General features: G+C 56.4%; 1 protein-coding gene across 1 annotated transcript in view; it reads right to left on the bottom strand.

Moving 5' to 3' along the window:
- Positions 1–5,190: 5,190 nt before the first annotated feature.
- Positions 5,191–20,158, bottom strand: part of SCN5A (sodium voltage-gated channel alpha subunit 5) — a 95,045-nt gene continuing 80,077 nt past the window's right edge. Inside the window, exons 22-28 of the mRNA XM_032408974.1 lie at positions 19,174–19,296; positions 16,872–17,153; positions 14,613–14,666; positions 13,957–14,094; positions 13,224–13,328; positions 11,370–11,640; positions 5,191–8,113 (exon numbers count right to left, since the gene is read on the bottom strand). Of these exons, the coding sequence (XP_032264865.1) occupies positions 6,873–8,113; positions 11,370–11,640; positions 13,224–13,328; positions 13,957–14,094; positions 14,613–14,666; positions 16,872–17,153; positions 19,174–19,296 (2,214 nt within the window). The 3' untranslated portion in view covers positions 5,191–6,872. The remainder of the gene's footprint in view (positions 8,114–11,369; positions 11,641–13,223; positions 13,329–13,956; positions 14,095–14,612; positions 14,667–16,871; positions 17,154–19,173; positions 19,297–20,158) is intronic.

The following is a 20,158-nucleotide window of genomic DNA, read 5'->3' as shown; positions in this document are numbered from 1 at the left end:
CTGGATTGGACAAGGCGGGGGGGGGGGGGGGGGCTTGTGAGAGAGAGAGAGGAGGCAGGGATGATGCCAAGATTTTGGCCTGAGCAGGTGGAAATCCAGCTGTCCCCCCCACCCCGCCCCCTGGGGACTGGTTTAAATGTCCCCTGGGTCCTGTGGCTGAAGTCAGGACAGAGACAGAGGGGAGGGGCTCGGCCCTGCTCCTGGCTCTGGGGGTCAGGGGATGGGCTGCACATACTGCTTATTCTATTACTCTATTTATTAGCCTTATTGGCTTCTGTCATTTCCTCGTTGCCTCCTGTCTGGAGAGAAGATTGTCAATGTGATGGATTGATACAGGATACAGGAGGCCCAATTATCTCTGTGAAGCCAGCGTCTCTTCTTGGTCAAGCCCTCCCGGCCCACAACCTCCCCGCAGCTCTTCCCACAGCCTTGCACGCAGAGCCAGCCTGGTGCCTGGCCTTCCAGGAAGAGGGGGTGCAGCCTGAGAGGGTGAGTGGCAGACACATGGTCCCCCAGGAGATACAGCTCCTCCAAAAACAAATGCTGGAGGCAAGCTCAGCCCCCTGGCTGGTTGCACCTAAAATCCCTGCGCCCGCTCCCCAAGTCCCTGCCCGCAGAGGCTGGGCATGGAGCAGGGCAGGAGGACAGGACATACCACCTGCCGGCCAGCCCACATCCGGGGAGGGGGGCTCTGTTTCACTTGCACGCCTTTCTGGAATCCGAGCCAGTCCGTCTCTCCACAAAGGCTGGGATGATGGGGCTTTTCTCTCCGGCAGCAGGTGCCTGGCAGCTGCCCCGGGGATGCCAGCCCCGTGAGCTGGCATGGGAGGAAGTGCTTGTCTGGGTGGTCATTATATGTGCTGGCCTCCAGCGGGCCCAGCCCCCGCCCCTGATGTTCAGGCTGACTTGGGACACCTGCAAGAGAGTGGTGCCTCCGGCAGGACCCCCTGGGGTCCCCCAGACAGAACTTGGCAGCGCCAGCCTTTGAGCATAATATCGAAACAAAGTCCCTTGGCCACCCCCTCTGGCCTGTCCACCTGGCTCTGTCCCGGGAACGTCCTGAGGCCCCTGGTCCGGGGTGGGGGGGTGGTTGGGACAGGAAGCCTGAGGTTCATTCCTGGTATTTCAGGCATCTTCCTGATGTCACGCCGCTGCCCCCAGGGCGGAGACCCAGCTTACAGCGCCTCGGGCGCGCACGCGTGTGTGTGTGGATCTGCCCGTGTCTCTATGTGGGTGAGGATGTCAGATGGCCCCGTGCCTGATCTGCCAGGGGGACGCAGAGTGGCAGGCGGGCCTGCCTGCGAGGAAGGGGCAGGGAGCGCAGAGGCCAGGAAGGAGTCGAGTGGAGGAGAGGAGCCCGGAGAATCCAGCAGCCATTCCGGCTCACCCGCTCTGGGCGCGGGTGTGGGTGGCGCCACAGCTCGGGGCGCTCGGGGCCGGGCAGCAGAGCGGAGGTGCGGTGCCGGCAGCCCCCAGCCGAGGCCCGCCGCAGGGACACGGTGCCGTGGCCTCCCCGGGCCAGTCCCGCCTCCGTCTCTGTCTCTCCCGCCCTCCCAGCCTCCGGGCACCAGGGCTCAAGTCCCGTGGCCGCCAGGGCTGAGCGCGGAGGAGCCTCCGGCACGGGGCAGGGTGGCTGCCAAAGTCGTGGCCCGGGGGTGACAGCTGACGTCTGTCCAGGAGCATCTCTCTCCCTGCCAAGGGTTGAGCTCTCTGGGCCGCATGCCTTCCCTGTGACACAGGAGCCGGCCTCCGTCCCTCAGAGCCACCCGCCGCCTGGACCCCAGCCTCGGCCCACAGCAGCCTGGGGACAGCTGCGGCCCCTCTCGGGCCTCCCTCCGGAGGAGCCTGCTCTGTGCCGTGCCAGGCTAAGGCCCACTCCAGGCAGCTGGGGAAGACCCCACATGAGGGGCCCAGGAGCCCCAGATGCCAAGCCTGGGCTTCGAGAATGGTGGGGAAGCCACTGCCTGGGCCCAGACCAAACTGTCGTGTCCTGGGGCTTGCCAGAGAGGAGGCTGAGGCTTCCCAGCTTAGGGTGGGGGTTGCAGCCTTTCAACCTCCACCAGCACGTATGGGGGCTCCTGCCGTGCCAGCTGCTGAGCTGGGTCCCGGCTGCATGGTGACGAGACCAGCCGTGCACCCTGTCCTCAGGTTGCTTTCTTGTAAGAAGCACATCTCCATCACTCCCCACTGCGCACGTGGGTGCCCACCCAAGATACATACCTATCTGAAACTGGTTTCACACAACTCTCATCCTTCCCACAGAGGATACGCTGCAGTTTCAAATTCTGACATTATTTTTAAGACAGCTGCTGGTGGCCCACTACACCGGGATGTGGCCTGCCCTCTGAAAAACCTCTGGTTGGGGAAAGATGTTTAAACAAGTGTCACAGGAGGTTAGGGTGGACTGCTTCTGCCCCACTTTTGACCAAGGGACCAACGCCAAGGGTTTCAGGATACCAAACCCCACGTCTCTCATATGCAGATGGGTTTCAAGGGAAATGGTGCTGGACACTGGGACCCCACAGCCACGTCAAGGATATAAGAAGGGGTCCAAGAGAGTGGAGGGCCGAGGGGAGCTGTGGGAGGGTTTCTTTGGAAAGAACTGTCACCTGTTGTTTCTAGGACCCTGTGGCTTTCCATCGGTGGCGGGCCTGTGTGGGGTGGGCCAACCTCTTGCCCAGGTCCACGGGGGCCCTTCTTGGAGAGCTCTGACACGTGGGAGACACGGAGGATGGGGCCTCGCTGGGTCTGAGGAAGCTCAGGTGGACGGGTGGCGGGGCCTGACTGCCTGGGACGTGGAGGGGGAGTCGCGGGCCAGCTGTTCTGGTGGTGGCTGTGGAGCGGGCTGCGGCTGGGCATGGCCGCACCCCAGTGTGTGTGTGGGGGCGGGGGCGGGAGGCAGGTGCTCTGAGTGCTTCTCCTGGGCCAGAGTGACGGGTGGCAGAGAGAGGCCGGTGTGTCCCACCACAGCAGGGCTGCCTGAGGGTCGAGGGGCGTGGAGGAAGAGGCTGTGGGGGGACTCGCCGGTGGTGGGCAAGGAAGGGGTCCCAGGGGCCCCTGGAAGAGAGCACACCTGTGGGGCTGGGGAAACTGCCGGGAGAAGGCTCAGCAAGGAGTCTCCAAAAATCACACGGACACCCCCGGAGGGTCCCCTTGAGCTGCTTGCCTGGCGCGGGGAGGAGCCGCGCAGCGTCCCCATCTCTGTCCGTGGGATCGGCAGTTTCGGGCCCAGGCTGAGGTCATATTTGCAGCGTGGCTGTAGGCTGCTCTTTTATCCAAGCCTGAGCCCAACGGCCACAGAATCGGCCACTCATCCAGGGTTGGGGCAAGATTGCGTCCACTGAGTAAAAAGGAATAAAACGGGCTTTGCAGGTGTTTGCCATAAGGGCTATTAAGCACTGTGACAAGGGCAGTACCTAGGGTGGGGATAAGTGATGCGGAAGGGGTTTGGGCAGTCAGGGAAGGCTCCTGGAGGAGGTGACGTTAGGATGAGGCCCTGGGGCTGAGCAGAGCGGAGGCCAGTGTTCCGGGTGCAGGGAACAGCAGTGGGCAGGGCCTCGAGGAGGAAGAGCCTGGGTCCCTGACGGTTGGAGGGAGAGGCAGTCACAGAGGTCGGCGGGGCTGGAGGCCCGGGCACCGCTTGCCTGGACCCTGAGGCGACAGGAAGCCCGTGAAGCGTGCTAGCCAGGAGGCCGCCGTCTTGGATGAAAACACTCCGGTAGCTGAGCCGCTAGGGACAGACAAGCGTGGAGGAAGGGAAGCCCCTGAGCCCCTTTCAGCGCAAGTGAAGGATGCGGACAAGGCAGCGCCAGCAGGGCCCGGGCGGGCGAGGGGCCGAGTAGGAGGCTGAGGTTGAAGATGGGGCCGCTGGGGGGCTCGGGCTGAGACGGACCAGCCCCGGGTTGGGTGGCTGCGACGACGTGCCGGCCTGGGGCGCAGTGGAGGGGGCTGGGCTCCAGATCAAGACTGCCTCTACGCGAGGCCGCGGGAGGGGGGCGTGGGGGGTGCAGAGGGTGTTTCCTGCTCTCTCTCCCTGGACGCGGGCCCAGGGTCATTCAGTCAGATCCTGGGGGATGTGCCCCCTGAAGGGGGCGATGGCAGAGCCTGGAGGAAAGCCTGGAAAACGCCCCCAGGGGGGTCTGCTTAGTCAGATGCTGTGGAGTGGACCCCCAAGACAGGGCAGAGAGCCAGCCACAAGGAGGCCTCTGCTGGCTGCGCAGCACTTTTGCCGGGGTGCTGGGGCGCTGGGGCGCTGGGGCGCTGGGCCGGCAGTGAGGAGCCAGGGGTCCAAGCCTGTCTGGACACACACACCATCTGGCTGTTCTCCATGGCCTCCCTCTTCCCAACCTTCCCCAGCATGGGAGCCCCAAAAGGTGGCCCTTGCCCTCTGCAGTGCCCCAGACGGGGGGGTGTGTCCTGGAAGGCAAGACCCAAGGACCCCCACTTTTCCTGGACCAGCCACGTTCCCAGCTGTTCTGGGAAAACAAGGGGAAGCCCTGTGTGGTTCTCGGGGTCTCATCCTGCCTCCCCTGCACCAGGAGACCTCCTCTCGGGCTCGGTGGGCCTCTACCGCCGCCCTTGTGAAATCACAAGAACAGAGCCCAGGCCAGGTCATGTAAGCCATTTATTGGTTTGTTTTAAAAATATGTATCTTATTTATACACGGAGTTTGGTGAGAAGTGCTCAATTAGTTCAGACAACAGCCGCACTTGATGTCCCTTCTTCTCCTACCCTCTTCTCCCCTCCTGCTGGTCATCGTGCAGTTCTGGAAAAAAAAAATTGAGAGCCACGCTAAAAGCTAAGGAGTCGGGCCTAGCTCACCCTGTCTCAGCCACAGCCCGGGGCACCTGTCTCAGGGCTCCCGGGCCGTCCACACACACACACACACACACACACACACGCACAGACACACAAAACCACAGCCCCCTTCCGGCCTACCGGCCTGCCTCCCAAACCGCATTCCTGCCCCTGCAGTGGGCGCTGAGTGCCGGGGAGGGGCACACGCCGCTCCGAGCCTCGAGAGCAAAGCACAGAGAGCTACAAAAATAAGATTTCCACCCGGAGAAGTGTGTCTGGGACGGTCAAACCACATCCCACACTGGACTCAAGGGGAACACGGGAGAAGAAAAAAATCACTGGGGTGGGTGGGGTGGGGGCTAGGGCGGCCACCAAGGGAACTCGGGGCTGACAGAAAGAAGCGTAATACTTGACTCGCCGGCAATGCCCCGCAGCATGGCCGCGAGCTCCCGAACGTCCAGCCCTCCGACAGCTCGGCGAGGTAGGTGAGGGGCAGCGTTTCCAGCTTCCCGGGCTGCCCCGAGGCGGGCGGCGGGCGGCTCTGCCGGGGAGCTGGGGCGGCGGCCCAGCCCCGGCCTGCTCAGGCTCCGCCAGCCTACACTGTCACTCTCGGGGGACAAGTCTCTGCATTTAAGGATTTGCATATGCTAAATAGGATTGTCAGCAGCTCAAGAGGCCCTGGGGGTAATTGGACTAGAAAAAGTATTTTTCCCTGAAAAGGCCTTCTCACAAGACCTGTGGACAGCCTGGACCCTGCCCCAGGTTGTCCTGCGGGTGGGTGCCACCAGGACCCCAGGCTGAGCCCGAGGGCCTGCTCTGGGGCCACACGGCTCCCTTTCCCAAGGTTGCCCACAGTCCATTCCCCTCCCAGGCCAGGGGAGGGTCTGACCCTCCCAAGGCTCCTTCCCGGTACAGGGCCCACACTCCGCTCTGGGCACCACGCAGGAATCCCCCCGCCGCCCACCCACACACATGGTGAGAGGCAGAAAGGTCTGGAAAGAGAGCTCTGGTCATGACAACAGATTCCCTTCTTCAGATGGGCTGGGGCCGCATGGCCATGGCGGAGGGCTGTTCAGCTTCTTCGCCCTCAAGGCACGGGGCTCAGACGTCTCTTCCTGGCCTGTGGGGTGGGGCCTGCCCAGTTCGGGAGCAAGGATGAGCTGGGGGCCAGGCCATGTGTGGGGCTGGTTCCCTGCGCCCTTCCCTTTACTGTTAATACTCGTGCAGAAGGCCGGGCTCTCCTGGGAAGAAAAGGCAACATCAGTGCCTGGGACCCAGGCCACTCTCTTCTGGAAGCTTTGTGTTTTTGTAGAAATGACCCCAGTATGGCCTGCATGAAAACACAGGGGGCAAACAGGACCCTGGGCACAAGGGAAGGCCAGAGAGCGCCCCCGCTGCCAAGAACCGCTCTGCCTGACACTCGCCCGAGGGGAGCCTGGGCCGCACGCCGCCCGCGTCTGGCCTCTGGGTGAGGACTGTGTGCACACGCCGGGCGGGGAAAGGGGTTCAGCCCTCCTGGCACCGCAGCCCAAGCAGCAGGGGAACCGCACACGGCCCGGGCGGTAGGCCTGGGGGGGGCCACACCGGGTTGCACTTTTGCCTTGAGAACCAGAGTTCCGGCACCTCCATAGACACTCTTGTTCGGAGTGAAGAAAAGGCAGTGTGAACGGCTGCCGATGTCCATGGAAAAACGATTAGTTCTTTGCTCAAGTAAAAAAATATCAAATATAACAAATTTATGAAAGCCCACTCACAACAGTCTCAGTTTTGTATTTCTCCTCCGCAGCTGGGATGGTGTTGCTTTTCAGAGCCCCGGGGGGTGGTGTGGCCGGGCCGGCGTGGGCGGGGCCTCCAGCGACAGGCCACCCCGCACGGTCAGCTCGGCCTCCCGCTTCTGGTCGTCGGCGTGGGCGCCACAGAACTCTGCCTTGTCGGTCCGCGGGGCTGAGGCCCATCTCTCACAGCCCGAGGCTGAAGCAAGGAAGGGCCCGCAGGTGCCGGCTTGTGGCCACAGTCACTCTGGCTACGCTGCCCCAGGCTGCCCCTCGGTGCGTCCTGGCCAGTCGGGCTGGCGCTCACACAATGGACTCGCGGTCCCTGTCTGGGGACGGGGGGAAGTCGGCGAGATCCTCGCTGCGGCTGTAGTCGGACACCCGCACCTGGGGGTTATCGCTGGTGGCCCTGGTGACGCTGTCATAGGAAGGCGGGAAGGACGTGGAGGAGACAGAGGAGCTGGAGGGCGGGTCAAGGCGCCGGGAGAAGTTCTCATTCATCATGTAGGCGATGAGGCCCTCCTGCTCCGGGGCATCCTCATCAGAGAGGCCGCTGCTGCCCGCCTGCTGGCGGAAGAGGAAGGAGGCGTGCTTCATGGACCGCTGCAGCAGATGCCTCCGGAAGGCCCGCTGGATGACGGTGGCCGACACCTCCTCGTGCTTGCGCCGGAGCGTGGTGGTGATGGGCTCGTAGGAGATCTTGGACGGGTTGGCCGCCATGAACTTCTCCTCCATCTGGATCTTCAGGGCGTCCATCTCCCCAGACTCACCCAGGACCCTCTTGGTGAAGGCAAAGAGGATGTCCATGCAGTGGATACGGTCCCCGCTCACCATGGGCAGGTCCATATTGATGAGGCTTATCTGGTTGGGCTTGGCGATGCGGAGAGGTTCGGACAGGGCATCGGCAAAGTCGGACAGGGCCGAATACTCGATGAACTGGGTGGCCTCCGGGTCGAACTTCTCCCAGATCTCGTAGAACATGTCGAAGTCATCCTCGCTCAGAGGCTCAGTGCTCTCCTCTGTGGCCACGCTGAAGTTCTCCAGGATGATGGCGATGTACATGTTGACCACGATGAGGAAGGAGATGATGATGTACGTGGTGAAGAAGAGGATGCCCACGGCTGGGCTCCCACAGTTCCCCCGGGAGCCATTGCTGTTGGGCAGATTGGGGTCGCAGTAAGGGGGTCCTGTGTTGAGGATGGGGCTGAGGAGGCCATCCCAGCCAGCTGATGTGGTGATCTGGAAGAGGCACAGCATGCTGTTGGCGAAGGTCTGGAAGTTGAACATGTCGTCGATGCCAGCCTCCCACTTGACGTAAGCGAAGTTGGCCATGCCGAAGATGGAGTAGATGAACATGACAAGGAAGAGCAGCAGTCCTATGTTGAAGAGGGCGGGCAGGGACATCATGAGGGCAAAAAGCAGTGTGCGGATCCCCTTGGCCCCTCGGATCAGCCTGAGGATGCGGCCGATTCGGGCCAGACGGATGACTCGGAAGAGCGTTGGGGAGAAGAAGTACTTCTGGATGATGTCTGAGAGCACAGTACCTATGGGAAACAACAGAGACCGTGGCCACCCAAGCCCTTCTGTCCTCCCTCTAGCCCCGTATCACTGGATGGGTCTCTGTACGGCAAGGAGCTAAGGAGAGGAGGCCCTTTCAGGAGGACTGGGTCGACCGGGGCATGCAAGGACCCTGTGTCCTCCCACCCCTCTGGGTCTCCATTTTCATCTTTGATCCAGAAAATGAAGACCCACAGTACCCACACCTTTTGCCAAGTGTCTTTCCAGACCTCTCGTCCCTTTGTCTTCTGAGAATACCTGCACAGTAGGGCCCATCTTCTAGATCCTGGGTTCTGAGGCCTCAAGGGACTTGCTCAGCATCTGGGTGGCCTAGCTTGGACCAGAACTTGGGCTTTTCAGCTCCTCATTACTCAAAGTGTGGTCCGAAGGCCAGCAGCCCTGGGCTCTCCTGGGCTGGTTATCAGAAATGTGGACTCTTAGTTTCACCCCCAGTCCCACTGCATTTTCATAAGCCCAGATGATTCACGTGCTCACTGAAGGGCAAGAAGCACTGGCCCACAAGTCCGTGTTCTCCACCATGCCACGCCTGTCACAACTAAGCCTCTCTGAGATCATTCCTGTCACCCTCCCAACCCTGCTAGCTTCTGGGGCTTCCCACCCCTTGGTCTCTATTGACAACTCCGGGTTTGGAGTTTTAAGAAGCAGGCATATAAGTTATAGGAGAAAGAGTGAAATAAACCATGCTATGTATTGGCCCAAGTGACCTTTCCAGACTCCTCACGTAAGCATGTCACCAGCTGTCATGTGTCATGTTTACTGTCAATAAGCCAGCCAGGCTGAGCATTTTATATCCATCCATTTAGCCCTTCCGGTCACCCGAGGAGGTAAGCGGATACCATCATCCTCATTTTCCAGAAGAGGAAACTGAGAAGTGAGGTAACTGACCCAAGCTGTCACCTCATCAGTGAGACTTTGGGATTCGACTCAGACCCTCTGGCTCCAAGTCGAGCTGTTAACCAAGCCTCTCCAGTACGGCCAGGCACCAGGACCAGTAGGTGCTCCCAAGGTACGTGCTGCACCTCCTTCCAAATCTTCCCGACACTGCCCCTCATCAGCCCCTCATGGCTGCCGACATCCTGCATTCTCTAAAGCCTCTCTCCAGTCCCACCGGGCATGCACACCCTCACCCCTGTCTGGGACCTCCCACAGCATTTCCTGACCCTGCGTCCAGCTTTGAACCATCTGTCTGTCACCATAGCTACGGCAGCCCCTGCCTCTGCCTGCCCCCGCATTTCCCTCTGAAGTCACCGAACGCACAGGTTGTATGTACAAATCAGCCACCCCACGGCAGAGTTTCACGGGGGAGGGGGTCAAGAGTTTGTTGCTGAGCACAAGTAACAAAAGAAAAAAAATACTGATAAATTGGGACTTAATCAAAACAAAAAACTTTGTGCTTTGAGAGACAGCAACCAAGAAAGTAACAAGACAACCCACAGAATGGGAGAAAATATTTGCAAATTGTGTATCAGATAAGGGACTGGTGTCCAGAATATATAAAGAACTCTTACAATTCAACAATAAAAACACAAGTCAGCCAATTAAAAAATAAGCAAAGGATTTGAATAGACATTTCTCCAAGACATTTCTCCTGTTATAGACCAAGACATATCATGGGAAGTGACCAATAAGCACATGAAAAGATGCTCAGCATCATTAGTCATTAGAGAAATGCAAACCAAAATCTCAACGAGATGATCACTTCATACCTGCCAGGGTGGCTATGTAAAAAATTATAGACAGTAACAAGTGTTGGTGGGGACGCGGAGTCACTGGAACCCTTCTACATTGATGGTGGGACTATAGAATGGTGCACCTGTTTTGGAAAACAGTTTGGCCGTCTCTCAAAATTTTAGATGAGTGGTTTCCAGGGGTTGGGGAGAGGGAAAATGGGGAATGACTGCTAAAAGGATGCAGAGTTTCTGTTGGGGGCGAGGGAAAGAGTCTAAGATGAGGTGTAATGGTGATGGTTGCACAACTCTGTGAATATACTAGCAACTACTAAATCATAAACTTTAAAGGGTAAATCTTATGGCATGTGAATTGTATCTCAATAAAATTGCTATTTAAAAAAAGGAGACCCCTGGATGGCTCAGTCAGTTAAGCGTCTGACTCTTGATTTCGGCTCAGGTCATGATCTCAGAGTTGGGAGATGGAGCCCCATGTTGGGCTCTGCGCTGAGCATGGAGCCTGCTGAAGATTCTCTCCTCTCCCTCTGCCCCTCCCCGCTCCCTGCTCTCGCGCTCGATCTGTAAATAAATAAATAAATAAAATAAGAAAAATAAGAGGGTTTGAGCCCTGAGGTCAAACAGACGTGGATGTGTGCTATGGTTGGAATGTTTGAATCTCCCACCAAATTCATATGTTGAAATCCCAACTCCCAAAGATGATGATGTTAGGAGGTGACAGCTTTGGGAGGTGCTCCGAGTGAGTGAGTGGGATCAGTGCCTTGTAAAAGAGACCCCAGAGAGCTCCCTTGCCCCTTCCACTTTGTGAGGACACAGCCAAGAGGGTGCTGGTTATGAACTAGGGAAAGGACCCTCACCAGAAGACATGACCATGCTAGTGTCTCAATCTTGGACTTTCAGCATCCAGAACTGTGAGAAATGAATTTCTGGTGTTTATGAGTTACCCAGTCTGGTGTTTGGTTATAGCAGCCTGAACAGACGGAGTGTGAATCCTATCTCTTCTTTTCCTAGTTGTATGATCTCCTCACCTCAATGTAGACTTTAAAAGGTCAATTGCCTGAGGCGACTGATATCTGAAGGAATCTGGCACACAACCTTGGTGGCTAGACTCTAGAATGTTTCATCTCCAGGGATCACTTCTATCCTAGAGGGCCACCTGTTCCCATCCCTGGAGACTCACCTCACCCTGAGAAAGCCTCTTCTTCCTTTAACCTTTCCCTTGGGAGGGCAGGGAAGCCTGCCCAGCCCCCACTCCCTTTTCCAGATTCATCCTTGAAGCTCTCACAGAGAGCAGAGAGCTGTGTCCTAGGGTCCCATGGAGGGGTTGCTGGCTCCTCTGCCAGGATGGCCCCCCTGGCCTGAGTGGGCCTTCCTAGACAAGTTCTCTGTGGAGGGTGTGTGTGTGTGTGTGTGTGTGTGTGTGTGTGAGTGTGTGAGGGGAGAGGTGTGGAATGCAGAGAAAAGAACAGAGGAGCTTAGTACGCTTGGCATTAAGTACAGACCCAGGACTGGAGGAAAGGCCGACTTGCATACCCACCAACAATGGAGAGGATGACAACCACAAAGTCGAAGATGTTCCAGCTGTTGGTGAAGTAATAGTGGCGCAGGGCGGCCATCTTGATGATACACTCGCCCGTGAAGATGGCTACGAAGAGCAGGTTGATCTTGGCCAAGATGTTGACCTTCTCGGGGCTCTGGTCATCTGTCTCCACCATCATGGTCACCATGTTCAAGCAGATGAGGAACATGATGGTGACGTCAAAGGCCTGCTTGGTCACAATGTCGAACAGGAAGCCCTGGTACTTGTTCTGAAAGGAGGGGCCAAGGATGGGCTCAGCAGGGGCCTCAGACAGGCCTGTTGCTGCCCCTCGGCCCAGACCATCCACCCTGCTACTCCACCCTCTAGTGAGACTGTCGGGGTGAGAGGAGAAGTCAGGAGGCTGAAACAGCCTGGCTCTCTTGCATCCAGGCCTGGGCCTCCGGCTCCCTCTTCCCTGAAGTCTTCTCTGAACCTTCAGGAAGGGATTTCTCCTACCCAGAGCTTCCCTAGCACATCATCATTCTCTTTTTGTTCCCATTGTCTGATGGCTCAGGGTCAAATTTAAAGTTCAACCCTAGTAATTGGATCAGTCCTCAGGTTAACAAATTTTCTCCATCCTTTATGGAATTGATTTTGTTTATTCTATTAACTATATTTATGTGTCTTTAATTGTTAGCCACCTCAGATTATTTGGGGAAAGAGAAAAAATTATAAATAAGTGAACACACATGCACATACACCACTAACCTAGTACAAAGCGTGGTGAAAGGGTAGGAAGTAGATAAAACTGATGAACTGGATTAACAATCTGGGACTGTCACTTCCTAGCTAGTGATTTGGGTTATGTCACCTAATTGAGTACTGACCCCCTTCCTACTTTTTTGGAGAATGGCTTGGTCAGGCAAGGGAGTCAGCCCCGCAGGGGACTGAGTGTCCCTCCTGGCGCCATCTGCCAGGGGACTCCGGCTGCGTCTGTCCCGCTCAGGGGTTGCCAGGAAGAAGCTGTGAATGGGGGTGGTGGGCCTGCAGAAGCTGCCTTGCTCTCGCTGGGAAAGGCTGCACTCTGACAGTGGAGGAGGGTGTATTCAGAGGAAAGGGACTCCTGCAGGAGGGAGCGCTCCTGGTTGGAATAGCCCCCCATGCCTTCCTCACTTTCTCCAGGAGGCTGAGGCCTCTGTGTGTGGTCAGGTGCCTGAGAGCGCCCCTCCATCCCTGCACTGACTGAGGGCCCTGGGCCAAGCTGAATGATTTTTTTTGGAATTAAATTTCAGGAGCGTTTTATGTTCTTTCATTCTTTCACATTAAATACTATCAGCTTTAAAATGCCAAAATGAAAATGCTCATATGAAAATATTGTATATCATATTTTAAAGAATATTGATTTTTCACAGCCCTATTTTCAACGCTTCCTCATTCTCTTTGAGTGGATCAATGCATATTAAGTATTCTTTGTGGTCTTCCTGGCACTTTTTCTAGCCTTTTGGGTTCAAACCCCACTGCTGACATTGGCAAACTGTGGTACCATAAAGAAAACATAAGCAAGATGTCAAAACATGTGTTATTTTCCTTAATACATTCTTGGAGCAATTTTCCCAAACTTTGCAAATTTCCATTTTCTATAATGTAAAACTGCTTCCAGTGATATCATCCTATAAAAACCCTATTGATTAATGAATTTGAAAAGTACATATTTCAGAATTATTCTTATTAAGGAAACAGACGATTCTGAGTGGGCAATTTGGGCAAGCTCACTTAGGCTTTCATTGGAAAATTCAGTGGTCCTGGGGTGTGGGGCTTCCCAGGCCCCCCAGCACATCCCCTCCACTCTTGCTGAATCGGGAGCTGGCTCACCAGAGGCCTCGGGATGGGCTTCTGGGGTTTCTTGGAGCCCAGCTTCTTCATGGCGTTGTAGTACTTCTTCTGCTCCTCGGTCATGAAGATGTCCTGGCCCCCTAAGTGCAGAGAGACAGGCACCAGACTCATTTTGGGGTTCTCAAGGGCTCTGGCATGGGGGGCATAGGGATCTTGCCTCCTTGATGAGGGTGCCTTGGCCAGCCTCCTCCTCACTTCCTCTTCCGGTGGAGATAAGTATGTCCCTATCCTGCACCAGAGAGTCCTCCCCAAATCTGCTTCTGCAGGGTCCCTGTCTCCCTTCACTTTGAGGCCGCTGTGGCTTTGTGAGGTGCAAATCCAGTCCCCCTGCCCAGCTCAGCCACCCTGCACGTTCTCTCTGCCTAGTTGGTTTGCCTGCAACCCAATCATGGCCCAACTGATGGAGCTCTGGAGAGACCCTGGGCCAGTCTCGATTGTGGACCAGGTGAGTAGTCCCAACCCTCAGCCCAGCTCCTCTCAGGAACCTCATGGGTCAGGTAGACTAGGGCAGGCACGGGGCCCCTCCTTCCACTCTTACAGACTGCGCCTGTTACTTCACAGACACGCCCCTCTCCCACCCATTCCAGCAGCGGCCGGAAGAGAACTGTCCCCAGCAGGAAGGCAAAATGGGGCCAGGGGCCAGAATGGCTCCTCAGTCCCCTGCTACCCAGCCCTGCCCTGCCGGCCCGTGGCGAGCAGGTGCTCTACGCATCTTTTTCTTCTGTTGGTTGAAGTTGTCGATGATGACACCGATGAAAAGGTTCAGGGTGAAGAAAGACCCGAAGATGATGAAAATGACGAAGTAGATGTACATGTAGAGGTTGTATTCCCACTGGGGCTGCTCTTCATACTGAGGGGGAGAAACCAGATATGGGGGTCAGGCAGGCAGGAACGGGGGAGGGCTGGCTGGGCGAGAGGGTGTGTGGGGAGGGAGGTCACCAGCACAGGGCTGTATGTCTGTGTGTGCACGTGTGTGCAGAGCGGGGCCAGGGCGGGTGGGAACGGGGTTCAGAAGAGTGGCAGCTTGGGGCTGACATTGTGATTGGGTGGGGTACAAGGACAAAGAAGAAACTTGATTTGCATCTCTATGGCCTCCACCCGGTCTCTTCTCCAGTAAGATTAAGATTCAAGTAAATTACAGTGAAGTTAATTTGGAAGATATTTGAGGATTTGTGGCTCCTTGGGAGATCACGCAACTTTGCCCAGGGCCAGGCCTGGGCCTTCCAGAGAGGCTCAACTGCAAGCTGACACAAGAGACCTGGCCCTTATGGGGTGGGCCTTTGGGTGTGGACACTGATGCCCTAGTGGCCAAACATCCTGGAGCCTCAGGTGCCTGACTTGGCAGGAGAGGCGAGTATGGTTACCTACCCCCCTGGAGTCCACAGCTGCATACATAATGTCCATCCAGCCTTTAAATGTCGCCTTGAAGGAAAAGACAAGAGTAAGAATCATTTAACTTGCATCTGTTAAACTACTGGGGGCTCCTATCCGGACAGATGAGGCCAGGAAATAGCCTCCTAGGAGAAGCAAGGGTCCTGCCCCGCCCCTTCAGCCATGTCCACACTGCTGGGTGGTCAAGGAAAGGCCTTCTTGTTCAGGGCTGGAGGTGGAGGGGAGGCTGGCTGAGCACACACCCTAAGGAGGCCATGGAGTGGGGTAAGAAGCTTCTCGATGTTGGCCAGGAGACTGAGGAGGACTGAAGGAGGTCTGCCTTTCAGACCCACCTTCATTCCAGGTTCTAAAACGATGCAGTCCTGCAGCGGGTGTCAGGGACAGAGAGGTGGACCCCAGTGCTGACCTGGTCCCCTTTATCGTGCACCTTGGAGAAGCCCATGGTTTCTGCTCCGTGGCCTCTCTGGATGGCCCTGAAGCATCCCAACCTCCCCTCGTACTTAAGGGGGTCCTTTTGCCAGCCGTGTGTTGGTAAATGGCTAACAAACGGTTTTCCAGAAGAAAACAAAGCCCTGATTGTTGTGTTTGCCAATTTCTCTGGGTAAACAAATTGGTAAATTGGGTAAACTACTCCTACCACGGCCAATTTCAAGTTACCAACGGGCTGTTACTGAACACAGACTTGGGAAGAGACACATAGGAGGGGAGCATTATAGTATTTCCACTGTACGGATACAGCACATATAAATTACCTCAAGAGCATACACGAAAATAGGTGCTAATGATGAATTTTGATTTAAAAAAAAATTTCTTTTCAAGTAATCTCTACACCCAACATGGGCTCGAACCCACAATCCTGAGAGCAATAGTGGCATGCTTCACTGACTGAGCTGGCCAGGCATCCACGATTTTGTTTTAATATCACCTGGTGAATTATAAGTTTATAAAATCTGATTTTTAATCATGGCTTGCAAAATATCTGACAATGCAACAATCAGCTCTCGTGAGCCTGCCCCCCCAAGGCGGTAGACGAGGAGGCCGAATGCCACAGGGCTGTGGTGCTGGCCCCGGTCTGCGCTGCTACAGAGATTCTGGAAGAGCCCGAGAGACATGCTTGGTGGTGAGGCCGACTGTCCAAGGGGGTCTCACTTGTGTTCTTGGCAAAAGCCAATCCTGCCCTGAGCCTCCTTTCAGGGTACAACTGTCCACACAAACTTTCATGTCTGAGAGTTCTTCTGACACAGGCAGGGCAGATGGGGAAACTGAGGCTGCCCCAGAGTATGCTACTTCAGTTCCCCGTGCCAGGAAGCCCTGCCCGGTGCTGGGAGGGCTGGGCATGCTCTGGAAACTGCTGGAGAGCACCCAAGGTGACGAGATGTTTGTGACTGCTTTTCTGGCCACTGTGTCGTTCTGTCTGGAATGGCCTTTCCTTCCAAGTTCTGACATTTAGAGGGAAGTCCCAGGGACAGAAGGCTCTAATCTTGTTCTGTAGGAGGTATTTCAGGGGAGTCTTTGGAGAAAGCTACCCCTGGGATTGAAGGGAGGGCTGGAGGAGGGAGCAGATGTGCATTAAGTCTTCAGATGAGAGCCCACCGAGTGTTCTTCTGCTTTGGGGACTAGAGACAGGTCTCTGGGCTAAGCGTGGGGTAGCAAGTGAAGCAGGTTATGGTTCTCGGTGTTATGATTCTGTCTGCATGCCTGCTGTCAAGGCTACTTGTAGGTTAATATTACGCCAGGTATCATGCTCACTGAAGCCACCGTCCTCAAAAATCAATGGAAACCTTGGAAGGACTGGGTAGGGTCATGTGTGTTTCAACATCTCGCACATCAGAAACAACACAGAAGGTGTTACTACTTTTTATAACAGAAGGCTGGAGTCACAGTGTGGCTAATAGTTCAGTCTCTGCGTGTGTCTGGTCTTTGATTTTTAACCTGTGTCATCACACTGCCAAACTGATAGCGTGAGGCTGTCAACCTGACAGCTGGCCAGGGAGCTGGGTCTGCCTCAGGGCTGAACCCCCATGCCATGCGTCTTGGAGAATGTGGCACCTGTTCTAGAATGGAAAATCTAGGGCCTTCCCCAGGAGCCAAGAAGTCTCTGGAGAATCCCTAACCTCCTTTGGGCAGTGTGACCCTTCTGTGAGGACCCAGAGGGGCCCCACTGTCCCCCTCCCGCCCACACTGTGGGTGAAGGTGCCTGTTGCTGGGGAGCCGGTGGGAGTCTCCAGGACTTACCACCTGCAGAAGGGCCAGGTACCCGGCCCCCACGTTGTCAAAGTTGACTTTCACCTTGGTCCAGTACAATTCGCCAGTCACGTTGAAAGACTCACAGTCACTCTTGTTGTTCACGATGGTGTAGTTCAAAGGCAGGTCTCCGTCAGTCTGGTTGATGCACCGCCCAAACTTCCCCGCAAAGAGGTTCACACCCATGATGCTGAAGATGAGCCAGAAGATGAGGCAGACGAGGAGGACATTCATGATGGATGGGATTGCGCCCACCAGGGCATTGACCACAACCTCAAGTGGACAGAGAAGAGGCTCCGTTCCTGGGGGTGCCCAGAGCATATGCCCTTTTCAAGACCCGCCTAGCCATGCCCCCCTTTCCCCCACTAAACTCTTTGCCTACAGGTCCCTGTTGGGGGGGGGGTAGTGGAACACTTTCTGTCCACCCCTGGCTGGAAGCCCTGATGGGGAATAAAAGGAGAGATGATGGGGGTCGGGGGAGGGGGGAGAGAACACACACACACACACACACACACACACGCCCTTTTTGTTGTTTTTGCACGCTGATGTCTGCTGCAACTCTGGAACCTCTGCCTTTCTCTTCTGGTCCTGCCTTGAATTCATGACCTTCAAACTGAATTTTCAACAGGGTCTCTCTAGTTAAGTGTGCCAGCAATCGGATGGGAAAGGGCCTCTGGAGACACATTCTCTGAGCTAAGTTTCTGGTTTATTTTGGGGTTGCTGCTACTAGGGAAGATGGGTGTTCTCCCTAAAGGACGCCCAGGGGACCTTGGCATGGGGTGTCTGGCGGGTGCCCTGGCAGCTCTCCAACACTGCGGTGAGAGCTGAGCTGGGAGGGCAGGGGGTGTGGTGTGGGGGCTCCCTGTGCCTCTGCCCTCCCCGGGAGTGGCTCTCTGACCCCGTGGAGCCCTGGCATTGGTCTTGTCATTGAAACTCAGAGCACCCCGGAGAGGCTTCTTGGCAAACACATATGGTGCGCTCTACTCTGCTGAGGGCCAAGTGTCCAGCTGTCCGGGAATCAAGACTGGAAGTGAGGCTGGTGTGGGGCCGCGTGGTGAGCATGGTGCTGGGACGGGTAATGCTGACACATGCAGGCGACAGGGGCTCCCTGGTCCCCAGCAGGCATGATGAACAGGGTGGGATACCCAACTCTCAGGTTTGCCCTTGGCTGGCTCCGTGGCGACAGCCCCAACAGAGGCATTCCTGGCAACTCGATCTCCCCCACGGCCCTCGGGAATCAAATGCCCTTAATCCCAAGAGACATGTAACTTAGGTAGGATGGTTCACTTGTGAATGCTTTCCCACCAGGAATAAGCCACTTGTTTCTCTCATGGAGGTGTGGGCAAAGTTTGAAACCATCAACAAAATGGGGGCCGTGGGATGGTGCCTGCTGGGTCAGCGAGACACACAGGTGTGGCTGCTGAAGCCACGGCAGAACTGCACACATTTGTAAGACACACAAAACACACGTGCACTCAAATGCACATATGTGTTTGTTTTCTTGCTATGTATTATGGGGTAATGTTTTTTCTTGGTGGGGCTTTTATTTTATTTTATTTTTAAATATTTTACTTATTTATTTGACAGAGAGAGAGAGTGAGCACAAGTAGGGGGAGTGGGAGAGGGAGACGGAGAAGCAAGCTCCCGGCTAAGCAGGGAGCCTGACATGGGGCTCGATCCCAGGACCCTGGGATCATGACCTGAGCTGAGGGCAGATGCTTAACCGACTGAGCCACCCAGGCGCCTTGGTGGGGCTTTTAAAGTTGCCTTATATGCACATATTCTTTGGTAAAATTTGATGACTTGAAAAATGCACAGGGCTCTGCACTTAGAAATCAGTGCAAAAGAGTTTGCTAAGCGAATGCCAACCGCTACACGATGGTGAGGATATGCTGCTCCCTCCTTGCTTCCTTCACCTTGACCGGCACAGCCCTATGGGCCCATCGCAGATCGAGGAAGACAGCCCACGTCTGCCAGGAGGAGGGCACGCAGGCAGGCACATGGACGCAGAGCGCACACACAGATGGCCCCCCACTCCGGAGCAGAAGCAGAGAGGGTCCCCGGCCCACGGGGCAGGCGGTGACAGGCCCAGGGGGCTCTCACAGCTCTCCACTCTCTGGGTGCCTGCGAGCCCAGCTGCACCTCTCCTGGAGATTTTGCCCCGTGCTCCTACCAGGCTGGGCGGCCACAGTCCCAGCTCCGGACTGGGCTGCTCGGTCAGCAAGCAGAGCCGGGGGTCTCTCAGTGGAGTCCCCTCCCACTGCCCTGGCAGGAAGGCAGTCACTCCCCTTACCCTCATGCCCTCAAATCGTGACAGGGCTCGCAGGGGTCGGAGTGCACGCAAGGTCCTCAGTGACTTGATGGGGCCCATCTCGGCAAAGCCCAGGGTGTTGGCCACCAGGCTGATCAGGGAGACCTGTGGGAGGTAAGGGGCAAGTGAGCTCCATGGGGACAGCTCTAGAGATGGGTGGTAGGGCTCCTGGTCCACCTGAAGCTGGGCTGGTGTGAGAGAGCCAGCAGGCTTTCCCCATGTTCAATCTTTGTTATTTCCGGCTACATCATCTTCGCGGCCGTCACGCACTGGGCTGGCCTTCCTGGGGCCCAAGGGGCTGGGGGTGAGACAAGTTCTTTGCCAAGAGCCTGCTATGTGCACCCACTAACCCGAGGACTTGGGATGCATTCTCCCTATTCTACAGAGAGAAAACCGAGTTCCCACGCCAGCCACCGTGTGGAGGAGTGAGCACACAGAGCCTGGGCCTTTGGTTCCCATAGGCCTTCCTTCAAGTCAAGTTCTTGGACCTGCCCCTTCCCTCCCCCAAAGAAGGCTCTTTTTGGGAAGGAAGGACTATCCTGGGCTGACTGGGAGCCGACAGGCAATCCTGGGGCTTTTCCCCAAAGCCGGACTGTGCAACATCGGACATCTTCGAAGAGGGGAGGTGTAAGCGGAGACTATACGGCCCCGCGACCAGGTCTGGCCACTCTGCCCACCTAGTTCCCAGCGGTGCACCCCCATCGTCTGTGATTTCAAAGCTTGTGCACCTGCCCAGCTCAGAGCTCTTCCATCTCAGCTGATGGCAGCCCCATCCTACCAGCTGCTCAGGCCACAAGCCTTGGCGTCATCCCTGCCTCCTCTCCATCTCTCACACCCTACATCCAACCCGGCAGGATTTCCTGTTGGCTCTGCCTTCAAAATACATCAGAAGTCCAAATATTTCTCACCACTGCCACTGCCACCATCCCGGCCAGGCCCCCGTCCTCTCTTCCCTGGACGGCCGCCA

The sequence above is a fragment of the Phoca vitulina genome, unplaced genomic scaffold, assembly GCF_004348235.1.
Source record: "Phoca vitulina isolate PV1807 unplaced genomic scaffold, GSC_HSeal_1.0 scaffold10, whole genome shotgun sequence".
NCBI lineage: Eukaryota > Metazoa > Chordata > Mammalia > Carnivora > Phocidae > Phoca > Phoca vitulina.
The sequence above is the reverse complement of the archived record's forward strand: the minus strand, read 5'-3'. Positions and strand labels throughout refer to the sequence as shown.